Source organism: Cervus elaphus, chromosome 1 (genome assembly GCF_910594005.1).
Source record: "Cervus elaphus chromosome 1, mCerEla1.1, whole genome shotgun sequence".
NCBI lineage: Eukaryota > Metazoa > Chordata > Mammalia > Artiodactyla > Cervidae > Cervus > Cervus elaphus.
In genome coordinates, this window is record NC_057815.1 from 64,494,206 (window position 1) to 64,512,034 (window position 17,829).

General features: G+C 39.1%; 1 protein-coding gene and 1 non-coding gene across 2 annotated transcripts; both read left to right on the forward strand.

Annotated features, from left to right (window-relative positions):
• The first annotated feature begins 4,136 nt into the window (after positions 1-4,136).
• On the forward strand, positions 4,137-5,157 carry LOC122703916 (olfactory receptor 52K1-like). The gene has a single exon (XM_043918522.1). The coding sequence runs from the start codon at positions 4,181-4,183 to the stop codon at positions 5,123-5,125; it is 945 nt and encodes a 314-aa protein (XP_043774457.1). The 5' UTR covers positions 4,137-4,180; the 3' UTR covers positions 5,126-5,157.
• A 2,608-nt stretch (positions 5,158-7,765) lies between these two features.
• On the forward strand, positions 7,766-7,872 carry LOC122703910. The gene has a single exon (XR_006343652.1). It is a non-coding gene; the product is annotated as a U6 spliceosomal RNA (small nuclear RNA).
• Positions 7,873-17,829: the final 9,957 nt, after the last annotated feature.

A 17,829-nucleotide genomic window follows, 5' to 3' on the forward strand; every position in this document is an offset into this window, starting at 1 on the left:
GAATTTCTCTATGGGTACCAAGTATATACTGGCAGTAAATGTAAAAGCACAGACCCAGAGTCATGGGGCTTCCATGTTGTTGATCCCAGTGCTTAGTCAGAGAAAATGCAGATTAGACTTGGAGAAGTTTCTAATTAAAAAAACAAAACAAAAAAAAAACCTTCTTATTCTGACCTAGTTAGCCAAAACTGATGGAAGGTTTTATAGAATTTCCATCTGTGGAGGTGCTTAAGATATATCCAGTAAGCCTCACTTTGCATCAGATGGTATATTATCCAGCAGCACAGAGGAGGAAGTTTCTTCATGGAGAGAGTCCTTCATGCATTTGTTTATCTTTTAATGACTAATTTAAAACTGATTTTTAATTGGGAGAAATTGCTTTACAGTGTTGTGTTGGTTTCTGCCAAATAGCCATGCAAATCATCCATAATTATTCATGTATCATCTTCCTCTTGAGCCTCCCTCCCCTATAAATTTATTTAAGGAACACCTACTGAGCAACAACCAGGTTCAACAGAGTCTGTGAATACAGAAATGAAGAAGGCAAAATTCTTGTACTAAAAGCATTCAAAGTCCAATGAATGGACAGATAAGTGCATTAGCAACATATATCACTCTCTCCCCGTGTTATTTAATTCAGCCTATTAATGAGTCCTCATTGAAAACACTGAGAAAATCTTCTGGGAGGAGTCTGAGAAGGCTTCACCAAGATGGTGGCAGGATCTTAGCCAGGTGTGGAAATAGGCAGAGGAAAGTATTCCAGATAAATAATGGGAGCTGCAAGCTAGACTGTCCCAGAAAGTGATGCAGATCCTTCAGTGTGGCTGAACCTAGGATGAATATTTTTTTAGAGGAATGGTAAGGAGTGAGGATAATTTAGGTAAGACCAAGTTTGTATCCAGTTTTAAGTTTTTTTTTGTAGTCATGAGATTGCCAGTGGTTTTCAGTAGGTCTATCACACTGTGGTAGATAGATGGAGTGGGGTGGAAAACTATAAGGAGAGCTTTCTAGTGACACTGGCAAGAGAGGATATGACTTTGGGAAGACAAAGGGCATAGAGAGGAGAAGAGCAGCATGAGAGAATTCAGATGGTTCACGGGGTGTCGTTATTGAGCAGGGTGTGGTGGAAGCTGCATGACTGAAGCATAGGCGAGAGGGGATGAGGCTGAAAGATGAGCAGCGACTGGACACTGGTGGTACCTGTAAACCAGGGTCGGAGTGTGGATTTCATCCTTAGTGCAGTGGTAATTCCAAGAAGGTCTTAGGCAAGGCCCAGCATAATATAAATTAGCCTTAATAGTCTCTTCATCTGTAGTAAGGAGAATGGATTACAGAGTGTCCAATATACAGACCACTGAGGCCAGATGTGAGGCTTTTGTAGTCTGGGTGAAAGATGATGGTAATTTAAATAAGAGTGTTGTCAGGAGAAAAAGAAAAGCATAGGGAGTGAAATACACTTTGCAGATTAATAAGATTTACTGATGAATTGGATATGAAGAAAGAGGGGAAAGGATTAAGGCTTGTCCCTAGGGTTCTGAGCTCACAATAGGACAGACAGCAGTAATGCCTACTGAGATGGACACATCCCGGGGAGGAAATATTTTGTGGGGAGAGAGAAATATTTGTTTTGGCCGTATTTTATTTGTGATGACCGTGGAACATCTAATTGGAAATATCTAATAGTAAAAGGAAAAGCCATGCATTTGAGAATTCCCTGGACAGAGGTTAAAAAACAACAACAAAAAAAAGCCAAAAGAAATCAAAGAGAACACCTAGAGAAGTGTGAGAATAAAAAGCAGAAAAGGAGAAGGTGAGAATGAGGGGAAAGGAAGTGATAACAGGATCAGTGGACAGGTAGTAGTGAAGCTAGACTGGGAAAGACTGAGAATTAAATGAGATGAGGAGGCAGAGATTTTATACAGTCAAACTTCTGAACAAGTTGTGCTATGAAGGGGAAGAGAAACAAGGGCTATTAGCTGGAGGAAGGTTTGAAGCCAAGGAATACAGGATTGTGCTGATATTAATCAAGAAAAGCTTTTAGAAAATAAGGGAAATTTGTGCTAGGGAAGGACCACAGTAATGGCGATGTGTGTACAATGCTTTACAGTTATTAAGGTCTGTTCTCATGATTCCATCTTTCTTCACAATAAAGCTCAGTAAGATGGTCGTGGGAGGTATAGTTATTACCATTATTGAAAGGTGAGGAAGCTAAAAGTTTAAAAATATCATTGAGTTTCTGCTGGTACAGTGGCACTAAATAGGCCCAATTCTTTAGATTGTAAAGCTTTTTTCTTTACTAGGGTAATGAGTTTGTTTTATTTAACCTGAGCATGAACGACTTATGGAGCAACAAGGTGGAAGCAGATTTAAGTGATATAAGACACTGAATTTGAAGGTAGGAAACCAGAGTTCTCCAAGTTCAAGTTTGATCTTTGACACTTACCAACCATATGACTGTCAATATTTTTGATTTCTCAATTCAAAAACATGTTCACACTTACTGAACTCTTTTTAGTGTTCTAGATTTGTGCTTGTTTTTTTAAAAAAAGAAATTTTCCAGTTTTACTGGAATACAGTTGACGTAACACTGAATTAGTTTAAGGTATATAATGCAGTGATTTGGTACATGGATATAGTACAAAATGATTACCACTAATTAACATCTATCACTTCACATAGTTATTTTTCTTGTGATGAGAACTTTAAAATCTATTCTTTTAACAACTTTCAAATATACAAGAGTATTTTGTTCATCTTCATTGTATTTGTTGCAATAGGGCTTCTGTTTTATGTTTTGGTTTATGTTTTATGTTAGGAATGTGGGATCTTAGCTCTCTGACTAGGGATCAAACCCATACCCCCTGCATTGGAAGGTAAAGTCTTAACCACTGGACCACCAGGGAAGTCCCTAGACTATTTTTAACTGAAGTCACCATGCTGCATTTTACATCCCCAGAACTTATTTTATAACTGGAAGTTTGTATCTTTTGACCACCTTCAACCATATCCCCAACCCCCACCTCCCAACCACCAATCTGTTTTTATGAGTTTGTTTTTTTCTTTTTTCTAGGTTCCATGTGTAAGTGATATCATACGGTATTTGCTTTTCTTTGTATTACTTGTTTAACTTAGCATGATGCCCTCAATGTCCCTCTGTGTTGTCGCAATGCAGGATTTTCTCCTTTTATATGGCTTAATAGGATTTCATTGTGTATATATGCCACATTTTCTTTATCCTTTCATCCACTGTATTGAGTGTTTTAAAAGATTGTCTCAGTTAATCCTCAGAAGAAACTTTATGTAGGAACTGAGAGAAAAGAGAAGGGACACCATTCAAAATTTTGGGAAACAAATGATTCTGCATTTTCACAATAAATGATGATAAAAACAGGGGAAAGAAGATAAAAAATCCTAGAAAGAAGAAAAAAGATGTGAAGCCCAAGAAATTCAGAGGCCAGTCTTTCAAAAATTGAGTGGAGCATCTCTTCTGAATGTTATGAATTGTAGAAAGAAAAGTAGTTGAGGTAGAAGTATATCAAGATAAAAGTTAAAGTTGAAGGGAAGGAGAATAATGGGGCTTTTCACATTTTAAAGTTAACTGGAGGTGATTGAGCTTTATGGCCCTACTTGAGATTTCTGAGTGTCAAGTAATGACCAATAATATCAATACTTAGAGGAAGCGACTTTTAAGTAAGTGCCAGGCTTAATTATTTGTTACGTATTCAAGCTTGACATTTTAGAAGAGAAACTCTCCTTTGTAATTAGGAGTACAGGTTGAGATGGGAGGCAAAGGAAGACAGTGAATGTTTTAGGGTAAGATTTGAATTGAGCAGGTATCCATGTCCTTTATAAAGCTGTCCTTCACTACACAAAGACCACAAAAGCTCTTCATCCACTCAGTTCTTCTATGAAGGGTGTCTTCTTAGCTCTATTGTGATTTGACATTCTGACCACTCAATAGTTTTATAAGCATTTTGAGGGAAGATATAATAAATAATGTTTCACAATTATATTATTATTACTTTGTAATTTCTTTTAAGGCCCAAAAGTAGGGTCAAGGACTAAGCCTTCCATGTAAATGATCAGAGTTTGAACTTGAACACTATAATCCTGCTGACGCTGTGTACTCCCTGGAAGGGCCCTGTGGAAGGAGACCAGAGAAAGAGAATTTCTGTTGGCCATGTCTGCCTCCAATATCACCTCAACTCATCCAGCAGTCTTCCTGTTGATGGGGATCCCAGGCCTGGAGCACCTACATGTCTGGATCTCCATTCCCTTCTGCTCAGCCTATACACTGGCCCTGCTTGGCAACTGCACCCTCTTCTTCATCATTCAGGCTGATGCAGCCCTCCACGAGCCCATGTACCTGTTTTTGGCCATGTTGGCAGCCATTGATCTGGTCCTTTCTTCTACAACACTTCCCAAAATGTTGGGCATCTTCTGGTTCAGGGATCGAGAGATCAACTTCTATGCCTGTCTGGTCCAGATGTTCTTTCTTCACTCCTTCTCCATCATGGAGTCGGCGGTGCTGCTGGCCATGGCCTTTGACCGCTATGTGGCCATCTGCAAGCCACTGCACTACAGCACCATCCTCACCGGGCCACTTATCACCAAGATCGGCTTGGCTGCTGTGACTCGGGCTGTGACACTCATGACTCCACTCCCCTTTCTGCTCAGACGCTTCCACTACTGCCGAGGTCCAGTGATTGCCCACTGCTACTGTGAGCACATGGCCGTGGTAAGGCTGGCCTGTGGGGACACTCGCTTCAACAACATCTATGGCATTGCTGTGGCCATGTTTATCGTGGTATTGGACCTGCTCTTTGTTACCTTGTCTTACATCTTCATCCTCCAGGCAGTTCTACAGCTTGCCTCTCAGGAGGCCCGCTATAAGGCCTTTGGGACCTGTGTGTCCCACATAGGTGCTATTTTAGCCTTTTACACACCTGTTTTCATCTCCTCAGTCATGCACCGGGTAGCTCGCCAGGCTGCTCCACATGTGCACATCCTCCTTGCCAATTTCTATCTGCTTTTCCCACCCATGGTCAATCCCATCATCTATGGGGTCAAGACCAAGCAGATTCGTGAGCGAGTCTTAGGACTATTCCTGAGAAATGGTGTGTAAGTGACAGTGAGGTGCAGGCAGAGATAGGGTGGGACAGGTAGAAAACTGAATAGGGGTGAAGGAATGAGGGAATGAGGAAGTAGAATGTTGCCAGACTTATGTTCAGCTCTTTCCTGGTGAAATGAAAAACTAACTGGTGTCCTGAAACTTGGAGTCACCAGTCTGATGAGAACTTAAGGTTCCTTGTATTCTGGTAGCCTCTGGACTCAAACTGCTGACTTAGAGAAGACAGCAAAGAGCCCATTTTTCTACCAGAGGCAAAGGTTTGACCCACCCTTCTCCCCAGCATCACCTAATAACACAGAGATGCTTTTGAGGTAATTTACTAAGTGAATTTGGTGAATTAACCCAGTCAAGACTTAGATAAGGGTCAACATTTCATCCAAGGCAGGAATGTTCCTTTAGTCTGACGGCTTATGCTCCATCTCTGCTTAGATATTGGATTGGCCAAAAGGTTCATTTCATTTTTTGCCCCCATAAGATGGCTCTAGTAGTGATTAGTTGTCTTTCAGTTCATTTGAAAAAGTTTGTTAGGTTGTACAGGGACAGTTGTCATATCAGCATGCATTTAAAAAAATTTAACGGCTACACAAATAATTTTAATGTTGAAGATGAAAACAACATTTTTGGCATATTATGCTTTATTTCAAGAAAGGTAAAATCACAACTGAAATGCAGAAAAGAACTTTGTGCAGTGTTTGGAGAAGGTACTGTGACTAATCAGATGTCTAAAAGTGGTTTGCAAAGTTTCATGTTGCATGTTCTGGTAGAGTAGTTGACGTTGATAGCAATCAAGTTGAGACATGAAGAACAATCAACGTTATACCATACAGGAGATAGCCAACATACTCAAAATAATGCATATTGAGAATCATTTATACCAGCTTTTATTTTAATCATTTTGTTTGGATTCCACAGAAGTTGAGTGAAAAAAACCTTCTTGACCATATTTCCTCATGCAATTCTCTCTACTTAAACATGGTGAAAACATTCCATTTTTAAAATGAATTGTGGTGGGTAATGAAATATGAATATTTGTACAATAATATGCAGTGGAAGAGATCATGAGGCAACTGAAATGAACCACCCCCAAACACATCAAAGGCCAGACTTCATCCAAAGATGTTACGTATATAATGGGATTAAAATAGAGTCCTCTATTATGAGCTCCTTTCAGAAAACCAAGCAATTAATTCCAACAAGCACTGTTCCCAATTAGACCAAGTGAAAGCAGCACTCAATGAAAAGCCTCCAGAATTAATCAACAGAAAACCCATAATCTTCTATCAGGTTAACACAAGACCAAATATTTCTTCAACCAGGCAAAAACTGTTACAGCTTGGCTGGGAAGTTATGATTCATCTGCCACATTCACCAGACATTGCACCTTTGGGTGTCCATTTATTTCCATCTTTACAAAATTCTCTTCATAGAAAAAATTTCCAATTCCCTAGAAGACTATAAAAGATACATTGAGCAGTTCTTTGCTCAAAAAATAGTTTTTGGAAGATGTAATTATGAAGTTGCTTGAAAAAATGGCAGTGAGTGGAACAAAACAATGACTACGTTGTTCAATGATGTTCTTGGTAAAAATGAAAAATGTGTCCTATTCTTACTTTAAAACCAAAGGAACTTCTTGGCCAACCTAATACTTCCAGTTTGGGAGAGCTCATGATGTTCCAGGGCTATAGGTTCCTATATAGACAGCTTTGCTCATTAAGATTTATTTCTTCAAATAAGTCAGTTTTTGCCTTCTTTGATTTCTTCTAGGCTCTACATCCCAATGGGAATCCCCTTTCATTAAATACTTTTACTAAGACAAGTCTTTCTGACACTTCTCTGCATTCATACAACCCTTATGTTCACACAGATGTATCTTACATTTTCACCAAGAATGTGACTTCTTCTTTTTTACAAGTCCATTCACAAAATATTGAGTGCCAAATCTATGCTAGAGGCTGGGAATAATAGGTAGGCAAAGCAGATGGGAAATTGGCACATTGACCTGTGTTTTTTTCTTTTTCTCTATCCAATACAAATTTATATAGTAAAGAATTCCTTAATATTAATCCTGACAACTAGCATTTGTGTGGTCACACAAGCCCTTATTTACAATCTTTCACATATGCTTTCTTTTACATTTATCTCATGACTCCTTTGTTTCCTCAGACTGTTTAGAAATTAGATACAATTTTTTAAATTTTTTAAAATTTATTTATCTATAGTTCTGTCTATATTTCTACATATCTGTCTATTCATATTATTAACTTTGAAAGAGAATCTCTAAGCCCATATCAGATATTTGGAAATGGTCGCAGAGAAAGAGTGTAGCTAGACTAGAGACTTATATATGCTCGTTTCCCACCTCTGCTCCTATAGTTTCCCCTGAATTTATACACACATACACACAGAAATGATGTTCTACCTTTAATTCAAAACTTTTTGCTTCTTTCTTTTGAACATGGCTGGGTGGAAAACTTAAAAATAACAGTAAATACAAATGACACAAACATAGACTGTATTACATGGTAATGGATTCATATGCTATTAGACTTTTAGGTGGGGCTCAATTCACCCTCTGTAGGAGGTTGAGAGTGTCACCTGAAAGACAAGGTCATTCTTATATAAAACATAGGGACAGTGCTCGCTTCAGCAGCACATATACTAAAATTGGAACGATACAAAGAAGATTAGCATGGCCCCTGCACAAGGATGACACGCAAATTCGTGAAGTGTTCCATATTTTTCCTCTATGACCCACCTCCCAGAATATTGGAAATAAAAGCAAAACTAAACAAATGGGATCTAATGAAACTTAAAAGCTTTTGCACAACAAAGGAAACTATAAGCAAGGTGAAAAGACAGCCCTCAGATTGGGAGAAAATAATAGCAAATGAAGAAACAGACAAAGGATTAATCTCAAAAATATACAAGCAACTCCTGCAGCTCAATTCCAGAAAAATAAATGACCCAATCAAAAAATGGGCCAAAGAACTAAACAGACGTTTCTCCAAAGAAGACATATAGATGGCTAACAAATACATGAAAAGATGCTCAACATCACTCATTATCAGAGAAATGCAAATCAAAACCACAATGAGGTACCATTACACACCAGTCAGGATGGCTGCTATCCAAAAGTCTACAAGCAATAAATGCTGGAGAGGGTGTGGAGAAAAGGGAACCCTCTTACACTGTTGGTGGGAATGCAAACTAGTACAGCCGCTATGGAGAACAGTGTGGAGATTTCTTAAAAAACTGGAAATAGAACTGCCATATGACCCAGCAATCCCACTTCTGGGCATACACACCAAGGAAACCAGATCTGAAAGAGACACGTGCACCCCAATGTTCATCGCAGCACTGTTTATAATAGCCAGGACATGGAAGCAACCTAGATGCCCATCAGCAGATGAATGGATAAGGAAGCTGTGGTACATATACACCATGGAATATTACTCAGCCGTTAAAAAGAATTCATTTGAATCAGTTCTAATGAGATGGATGAAACTGGAGCCCATTATACAGAGTGAAGTAAGCCAGAAAGATAAAGAACATTACAACATACTAACACATATATATGGAATTTAGAAAGATGGTAATGATAACCCTATATGCAAAACAGAAAAAGAGACACAGATGTACAGAACAGACTTTTGGACTCTGTGGGAGAAGGCGAGGGTGGGATGTTTCGAGAGAACAGCACGTATATTATCTATAGTGAAACAGATCACCAACCCAGGTTGGATGCATGAGACAAGTGCTCGGACCTGGAGCACTGGGAAGACCCAGAGGAATCGGGTGGAGAGGGAGGTGGGAGGGGGGGATCAGAATGGGGAATACATGTAACTCCATGGCTGATTCATATCAATGTATGACAAAACCCACTACAATATTGTAAAATAATTAGCCTCCAACTAAAATATATATAGGGACAAACAGATCTTACAGCCTGGAAATACTTATTTAATCCATTATTCAATTTACTATATAACAATGACAAACATTTATTTTCCAGAATGTCACTTCAGCTCAGTTGCTCAGTTGTGTCCAGCTCTTTGCAACCCCATGGACTGCAGCACACCAGGCTTTCCTGTCCATCACCAACTCTTGGAGCTTGCTCAAACTCATGTCCATCAGGTCAGTGATGCCATCCAGGCATCTCATCCTCTGTCATCCCCTTCTCCTGCCTTCAATCTTTCCCAGTATCAGGGTCTTCCCATTCAGGGTCTTCCCTGAATCAGTTCTTCCCATCAGGTGGCCAAAGTATTGGAGTTTCAGCTTCAGCATCAGTCCTTCTAATGAATATTCAGGACTGATTTCCTTTAGGATAGACTGGTTGGATCCTTGCAGTCCAAGGGACTCTCCAGAGTCTTCTCCAACCCCACAGCTCAAAAGCATCCATTCTTTGGCACTCAGTTTTCTTTATAGTCCAACTCTCACATCCATACATGACTACTGGAAAAACCATAGCTTTGACTACATGGACATTTGTTGGCAAAGTAATGTCTCTGCTTTTTAATATACTGTCTAGATTGGTCATAGCTTTTCTTCCAAGGAGCAAGTGTCTTTAGTTTCATGGCTGCAGTCACCATCTGCAGTGATTTTGGAGTGCAAGAAAATAAAGTCTGTCACTGTTTCCCCCATCTATTTGCCATGAAGTGATGGGACTGGACATCATGATCTTAGTTTTCTGAATGTTGAGTTTTAAGCCAACTTTTTCACTCTCCTCGTTCACTTTCATCAAGAGGCTCCAGTTCTTCTTTACTTTCTTCCATAAGGGTGGTATCATCTGCATATCTAAGGTTACTGATATTTCTCCCAGCAATATTGATTCCAGCTTGTGCTTCATCTAGTCTGATACTTCACATGATGTACTCTGCATATGAGTTAAATAAGCAGGGTGACAATATACAGCCTTGACATACTCCTTTCCCAAATTTGGAACCAGTCTGTTGTTCCATGTCCAGTTCTAACTGTTCCTTCTTGACCTGCATACAGATTTCTCAGGAGGCAGGTCAGGTGATCTGATATTCCCATCTCTTTCAGAATTTTCCACAGTTTGTTGTGATCCACACAGTCAAAGGCTTTGGCGTAGTCAATAAAGCAGAAGTAGATGCTTTTCTGGAACTCTCTTGCTTTTTCAATGATCCAACAGATGTTGGCAATTTGATGTTTCAGAATGGACTGTGAAACAAAACATACCCACAAAAGTCTCAGTGGCATACAACATAAAATGTATGTTGTACATACGTAAAAACGTATGTTTCATATATCTGGAGATTGGCTGAGATGACTTCTAACCTCAGCAGGATTTGTTTATGCATCTGAAGATCAGCTGGGAATCTGATGCAAGCTGGGTTTGGTTGTGAGGCTCTGCTTCAAGTAAATCAAGCAGCTCTGCCCCACCTTAGGGAATGCTGCCATAGTGGGGACTTGGTGTTAGTCTCTGGTGCTGGCAGATTGGGCACTCATCAGTGAACATGGCCAGATTGGCCTTGGTGATTCCCTATTATTGGATTCATATATAGCCTCCATCCCTGCCACTGTGCCACTTCGTTCATGACTCCATTGGGCAATGACAGGGATGGCTAGGAAAAAAAGGCTAATTAATATCTATAGAACAGGTCATCCTGTCCAGCTGACTTTTAGTCCTTGTCTGCTGAGGTCATCCTTTGAGCATTTACATGGGACACATCTTCATTTTTCATCCTTTCAGAGATGTGTCTCATTTTCCCTGTTTCATTACCAATTTTCTAATCATGTTCCTTCCAAGTCTCTGACTATCCAGCCAAACCATTGGCCATACCCCATAATCAGTATATAATTGTGCCTCTGGCTGCTTCTCCTTTCAAGAAAAGTAAACAACTAGTTGTGCTGATCAAAGTTCTGCCAACAGGGAGATTTTTCTTCAGCACTTTCCTTCAGGGATGTCCCAGGAAGGGGCAGTCCATTTTCAGGTGGTACCTGTATATTATACAGAACCTTCTATAAACTAGGCCCAAGTCTTAGTTTCCTCTAAGGAAACTCCTCTAAGGAGTTTCCTCATAAACTTGTGAGGTCATAGCTGCAGGCATGGAGAAACAGTAGTAGCAGGGCAGACCATGAGCATTGGGGCCACTTTATGTAAGTTGTGCCTTCATGACATGCTTGGGCTCATTTACACATATAACACTTCTATTTGATGGAGTCCTGTTATTTGTGCTCCATTTAATGGCTTGGTGGGTTAGATAAAGCCCAGTTCAGGAAAGGAAGCTCCAGTCACATGGTCACTTGATGGCCCATGCTCAAGCATTCAACCTCTACCAAGGCCCAGTAAGTAGTCCAAGAGTTATTTCTTAAATGGAGAGTAGTCATCCAGAAAAGAGGGCAGAGCTTTACTCCAAAACTCTACTTGTCTCTACAGCAGTTCACCTATAGGGGTCTGCCAAAGGCTCTAGTCAACATGCCTATCTGCCACTGATACTCCAAGCATCATTGGACTGGCTGGATCATATGGCCCAGGTGGCAAAGCAGTTTGTACAGTAGCCTGAACCTGCTGTGCATTCTATTTCTGGGTCCAAGTCAAAACTAGAAGCTCTAGGGGTCATTCAGTAAGTGGGCCAGGGTAATACACCCAAGTGAGGAACATGTTGCCTCTTAAACCCAAAGCCGCCCATGAGCTATTGCCTCCCACCTTTTTTATAGGAGAGAACAGATGCACTATCTTATCCTTCACCATACCTTCACATTAGAAGGGACATCTCAATATCCTTCACACCACCAGACCCTTAAGAAGTTTTCTTGAAGTAAAAGGACTCTGAATGTAATAAATACTTTATATTTTAGAGTGGTTTTAGCCTCACAGCAGAAATGAGAAGGGTGTACAAACTTCTTATATACCCTCTGACTTCATCACCAATATCTCCAACCAGAGCAACACATTTGTTACAGCGGAACTACATAGATGCATCATAACCAAAGACCATGGTGTACATCAGAGTTCTCTTGGTGTTGTATGGATTTGGACAAATATACAGTGATGTGTATCCTCTATTATAGTATCATAGTATCATATAGGGTATTTTCACTCCCCTCACATCCCTCTGGGCTACCTACTCACCTTTACCTATGCCTTACCCCTGCAACCCCTGATCTTTTGATCGTCTCCATTGTTTGCCTTTTCCAGAATGTCACATAGGTTGAATCATATGGTATGTTGCCTTTCCAGATTGACTTTTCACCTAGAGGAAACGAATGCATATTACTATGTCTTTAATTTTTAAATTGACATATAATTGTGTACCTAAAAATAATACAATTTTATAAGCTTGATATGTATATATTGTTAGATGATTACCACCATAAGTTAATACCCATCATCCCACAGCTATGGTTTTTTCTCTTGTGATAACTGTTAAGATTTATTCTTAGCATGTTTCAATATACAGTAGTTAAGTATAATCACCAGGCTATGTATCACATCACCAGGGTTTATTTAACTATTGGAAGTTTGTACCATTTTTTTATATACTATTTTCACACACTTCACCTATCCCCGAGCCTCAGGCAGCCACCTATCTCTTCTCTATGAATTCAGATTTTTTTAAGATTCCATTTGTAAATGATATTATACAGTATTTGTCTTTATATGACATTTCTTTTTTTTTCTGCTTCACTACCATGATCATCTTTCTTCTTTTTTTTTTTTTTCATTTATTTTTATTAGTTGGAGGCTAATTACAATATTGTAGTGGTTTTTATCATACATTGACATGAATCAGCCATGGATTTACATGTATTCCCCATAGTATAAGGCCCACAAGTTTCATCCACATTGTTGCAAATATTAGAATTTCCTTTTTATGGCTGTTGAATATTCTGTATACCATATTTTCTTTCTTAACCTATCAATGACCACTTACCTCTTGGTGACTGTAAATAATGCTGCAATAAATATGAAGTGCAAATATCCTAGAGAGAGAGATTGTTTCCTTCAGATAAATACTCAGAAGTAGTATTGCTGGATCACATAGTAGTTCTACTTTTAATATTTTGTAGAACCTCTGTACCATTTTCTATAGTGCCTGCACCAATTTATATTCCCACAACAGTACACAAATGTTTATACCCTTGTTGACATCTTCACCAACACTTGTACCTTGTCTCTTTGGTAATAGGCATACTAACAAGTATAAAATGACATCTCTCTGTGGTTTTGTTTCCCTGATTTTTAGGGATGTTGAGCATCTTTTGTATACCTGTTGCCCATCTGTCTGTCTTCTTTGGAAAATGTCTATTCAGATCCTCCACAGTTCTTAAATTGGATTGTTTTCTTCTGTCATGGGTTTTTCATTTATTTTAGACATTAACTCCTTATTACAGATATGATTTGTGAATATTTTCTCCTATTCTGTAGGTTGTCTTTTCATTTTGTTAAGATTAATTTACACAGAAACTTAATTTTTTTTACATTTTTAATGCTTTTTAATTGGTATATAGCAGATGAACAATATTGTGATAGTTTCAGGCGCACAGAAGAAGCCACTCAGCCATACACATGCACGTATTCATTCTCTCTCAAATTCCTCTTTTATCCAGGCTGCCACATAACATTGAACAGAGTTTCATGTGCTATACTGTAGGTCCTTGTTGATTATTGATTTTAAATACAGCATTGTGTACATGTCAATCTCCAACTCCCTAACCATCCCTTCCCCTCACCCTTCCCCCTGGTAAACATAAATTCATTCTCTGAGTCTGTTAACATTTTGTAAATAAGTTCATTTGCATCATTTTTCTAGATTCCACATATAAGGGATGTTACATGATATCTCTTTCTCTGTCTGACTTCTTTCACTCAGTATGACAATCTCTCTCCATCTATGTTGCTGCAAATGGCATTATTTCATTATTTTTAATGGCTGAATACTATTCCATTGTATATGTGTACCACATCTTCTTTGTCCATTCTACTGTCAATGGACATACATGTTGCTTCCACGTCTTAGCTATTGTAAACAGTGTTGCAATAAACATTGGGTGCATGTATCCCTTTGAACATGCTTTCTCCAAATATATGCCCAGGAGTGGGATTGCAGAGTCATAAGGGAGCTCTATTTTCAGTTTTTTAAGGAACCTCCATACTGTTCTCCATAGTGGTTAAACCAATTTACATTCCCACCAATAGTGTAAGAGGTTTCCCTTCTCTGCACACCACTCCAGAATTTATTGTTTGTGCACTTTTAGAAATAATTCATTTGTTTTTTGTTACAAAAGGTCTCTGTTGCTGTGTTCAGACTTTCTCTAGTTACAGAGAGCGGGGGCCACTCTTTGTTGTGGTGCACAGGCTTCTCATTGCTGTGGCTTCTCTTGTTGCATAGCACAGGCTCTGGGCACACAGGCTTCAGTAGTTGCAGCATGCAGACTCAGCAGTTGTGGCACATGAGCTTTTGTTGCTACACGGCATGTGAGATCTCTCAGGACCAGGGATCAGACCCATGTCCCCTGCATTGACAGGCAAGTTCTTATCTACTGTACCACAAGGAAAGTCCTGTGCATTTTTTGATGATAGCCATTTTGACTGATGTGAGGTGATATTTCTTTGTAGTTTTGATTTGCATTCTCTAAAAATTACCAGTTTTGAGCATCTTTTCATATGCCTCTTGGCCATCTGCATGTCTTCTATGAAGAAATGAAATGTCTATTTAGGTCTTCTGCCAATTTTTGGTTGATTTGTTTGTTTTGATGATATTAAGCCTCATGGCTATATATTTTGGAGACTACTCCTTTGTTGGGCACATCATTTGTAAATATTTTCTCCCAATCTGTTGGCTGTCTTTTTGTTTTGCTTATGGTTTCCTTTGGTGTGCAAAAGCTTTTGACTTATTAGATCCTATTTGTTTACATTTTTCTTTCCATTATGCTGGGAGAGGAACTGAAAAAGATATTGCTGCAATTATGTCAGAGTGTTTTGCCTGTTTTCCACTAGGAGTTTTGTAGTATTCAGTTTCACATTTAGGTCTTTAACCCATTTTGAGCTTATTTTTTGTGTATGCTGTTAAAGAATGATTTAATTCATTTTTTTCACATGTATCTGTCCAGTTTACCCAGCACCATTTGTTGAAGAGAATCTTTCCACCATTGTGTAGTCATGCTGCCTTTGTCAAAGATTGACCATAAGTGTGTGGGTTTGATTTTTGGCTCTCTATCCTCTTCCATTGATCTATATTTCTATTTTTATCCCAGTACTATACTATTTTGATGACTATAGCTTTGTATTATCATCTGAAGTTAGGGAGCCTGATTTCCCCAGCTCCATTTTTCTAAGTCAAGATTGCTTTGGCTCTTCAGGGTCTTTTGTGTCTCCATACTAATTTTAACATTTTTTGTGCTAGTTGTGAAAAATGCCCTTGGTAATTTGATAGGGATTGCACTGAATCTGTAGACGGCCTTGGGTAGTATAGTCATTTCGACAATATTGATCCTTCCAGTCCACAAATGTGGTATATCTTTCCATCTGTTTGTGTCTTCTTCCATTTCTTTCATCAGTATCTTGTTTTCAGGATACAGGTCTTTTTCTCCTTAGGTAGGTTTATTCCTAGGTATTTTATCCTTTTTGATGCGATGGTAGATAGGATTGCTTCTTGGGTGTCTCTTTCTGATCTTTTGTTTGTATATAGAAATGCAACAGATTTTGGTATATTAATTTTGTAACCTGCAAATCTATCACATTCATTGAGCTCTAATAGTTTTCTGGTAACATATTTAGGATTTTCTATGTATAGTATCATGTTTTCTGCAAACAGTGACAGTTTGGGTTCCTTTTATTTTTCCTTTTTTTCTCTAATTGCTGTAGCTAGAACTTCCAAAACTATGCTGAAAAAAAAGTGGCAAGAGTGGACATCCTTTCCTTGTTCCTGCTCTTAGAGGAAATGCTTTCAGATTTTCACCAGTGAGTGTGTTAGTTGTAGTTTTGTCTTACATGACCTTAATTATGTTGAGGTATGCAATGGACATGAACTTGGGCAAACTCCAGGAGACAGTGAGGGACAGGGAAGCCTGGAGTACTTCAGTCCACAGGGTCTCAAAGAGTTGGACATGACTGGGCAACTGAACAACAACAACAAAATTTTCTCTCTATGCCCACTTTCTGGAGAGTTTTTACCATAAATGGGTGCTGAATTTTGTCAAAAGTTTTTCTGCACCTACTGAGATGATCACATAGTTTTATTCAATTTGTTCATGTGGTATATCACATCGATTGATTAGTGGATATTGAAAAATCCTTGAATCCTTAGGCTAATGTATTGTTGGTTTCAAATTGCTAGCATTTTGTTGAGGACTTTTGTTTCTGTGTTATTTGTGATACGGGCCTGTAATTTTCTCTTCTTGTATATGTGTCTGGTTTTGGTACCAAGGTGATGATGGCCTCATAGAATGAGTTTGGAATTTTTCCTTCCTCTGCAATGTTTTGGAAGAGTTTCAGAAGGCTAGATGTTAGCTCTTCTCTAAATGTTTAGTAGAGATTACCTGTGGAGCCATCAGGTCCTGTACTTTGTTTGTTGGGGGTTTTTTAATCACAGTTTCAATTTCAGTGCTTGTGATTGATCTGTTCATATTTTTTTCTTCTGGTTTAGTCTTCAAAGACTGTCCCCTTCTAAGAATTTGTCCATATTATTGGCATATAGTTGCTTGTTGTAGTCCCTTATGGTTCTCTGTATTTCTGTGGTATAAGTTGTAACTTTTTCATTTCCGATTTTATTGATTTCTCTCCCTTTTTTTCTTGATGAGTCAGGCCAAAGGTTTATCAACTTGGTTTATCTTTTCAAAGAACCAGCTTTTAGTTTCCTTGACCTTGGTATTGTTTTTGTCTCTATTTCACTTTTCCTGTTCTTTATTTCTTTCCTTCTTTCAACTACAAATTGACACTTGCCAAGATCATTGCATTTGCCATCTGCCTCTACAGAGATTGAACCCCAGCTTCCCTTCTGGCTCAGATAGTAAAGAATCCACCTGCAATGCAGGAGACCTGGGTTTGATCCCTGAGTTGGGAAGATCCCCTGGAGGAGGAAATGGCAAGCCACTCCAATATTCTTGACAGGAGAATCCCCAAGGACAGAGGAGACTGGTGGGTTGCAATCCATGGGGCTGCAAAGAACCAGACACAATTGAGCAACTAAGCATGCAAGCATGCTGCTGCAGCTGTTGACCTTCAACACCCCCTGAGGGAGTTCAATGTGGAATGGGGCGCTCTGCTCTAGGGAATCTGGTGGATAGGTCTTTAGATAGATATTTTTATGATCCCAATCCTTGGATCTCCTCATATCTAGAAAAGCACTAAATCCCTTTATGATGACATCAGCTCCTTGTGGCTAGCAGAAAACCTTTTGTAAAATGAGTACTTAATTACACTGAACTCCCCTTTCACCAAAATCTTATATATTGACCTTCCTCCACTGCCTCTTTGGAGCAGCCCCTCAGAGCTATCTGAGATGCTGACTCTTAGACTGCAGTCCTCATTTTGCCCCAAATAAAACTTAAGTCATGACTCTTAAGTTGTGCATCTTTTTTTAGTTGACAGCTATGGTGACCAATGAAGAAACCCAGAGTGAACTTCCTTCCTTTGCCTCAACTCCACAAGGCACTGGAGCTTTGGGACCAGCAGTGGCCCCTTGTGTGCCCAGCTGCTCCTCAGGGAGTACAGATGAATTTGGGTAAGGCTT

Excerpts from the sequence above, each read along its gene's own strand:
- LOC122703916 (XM_043918522.1), top strand. The coding sequence starts at position 4,181 with ATGTCTGCCTCCAATATCACCTCAACTCATCCAGCAGTCTTCCTGTTG.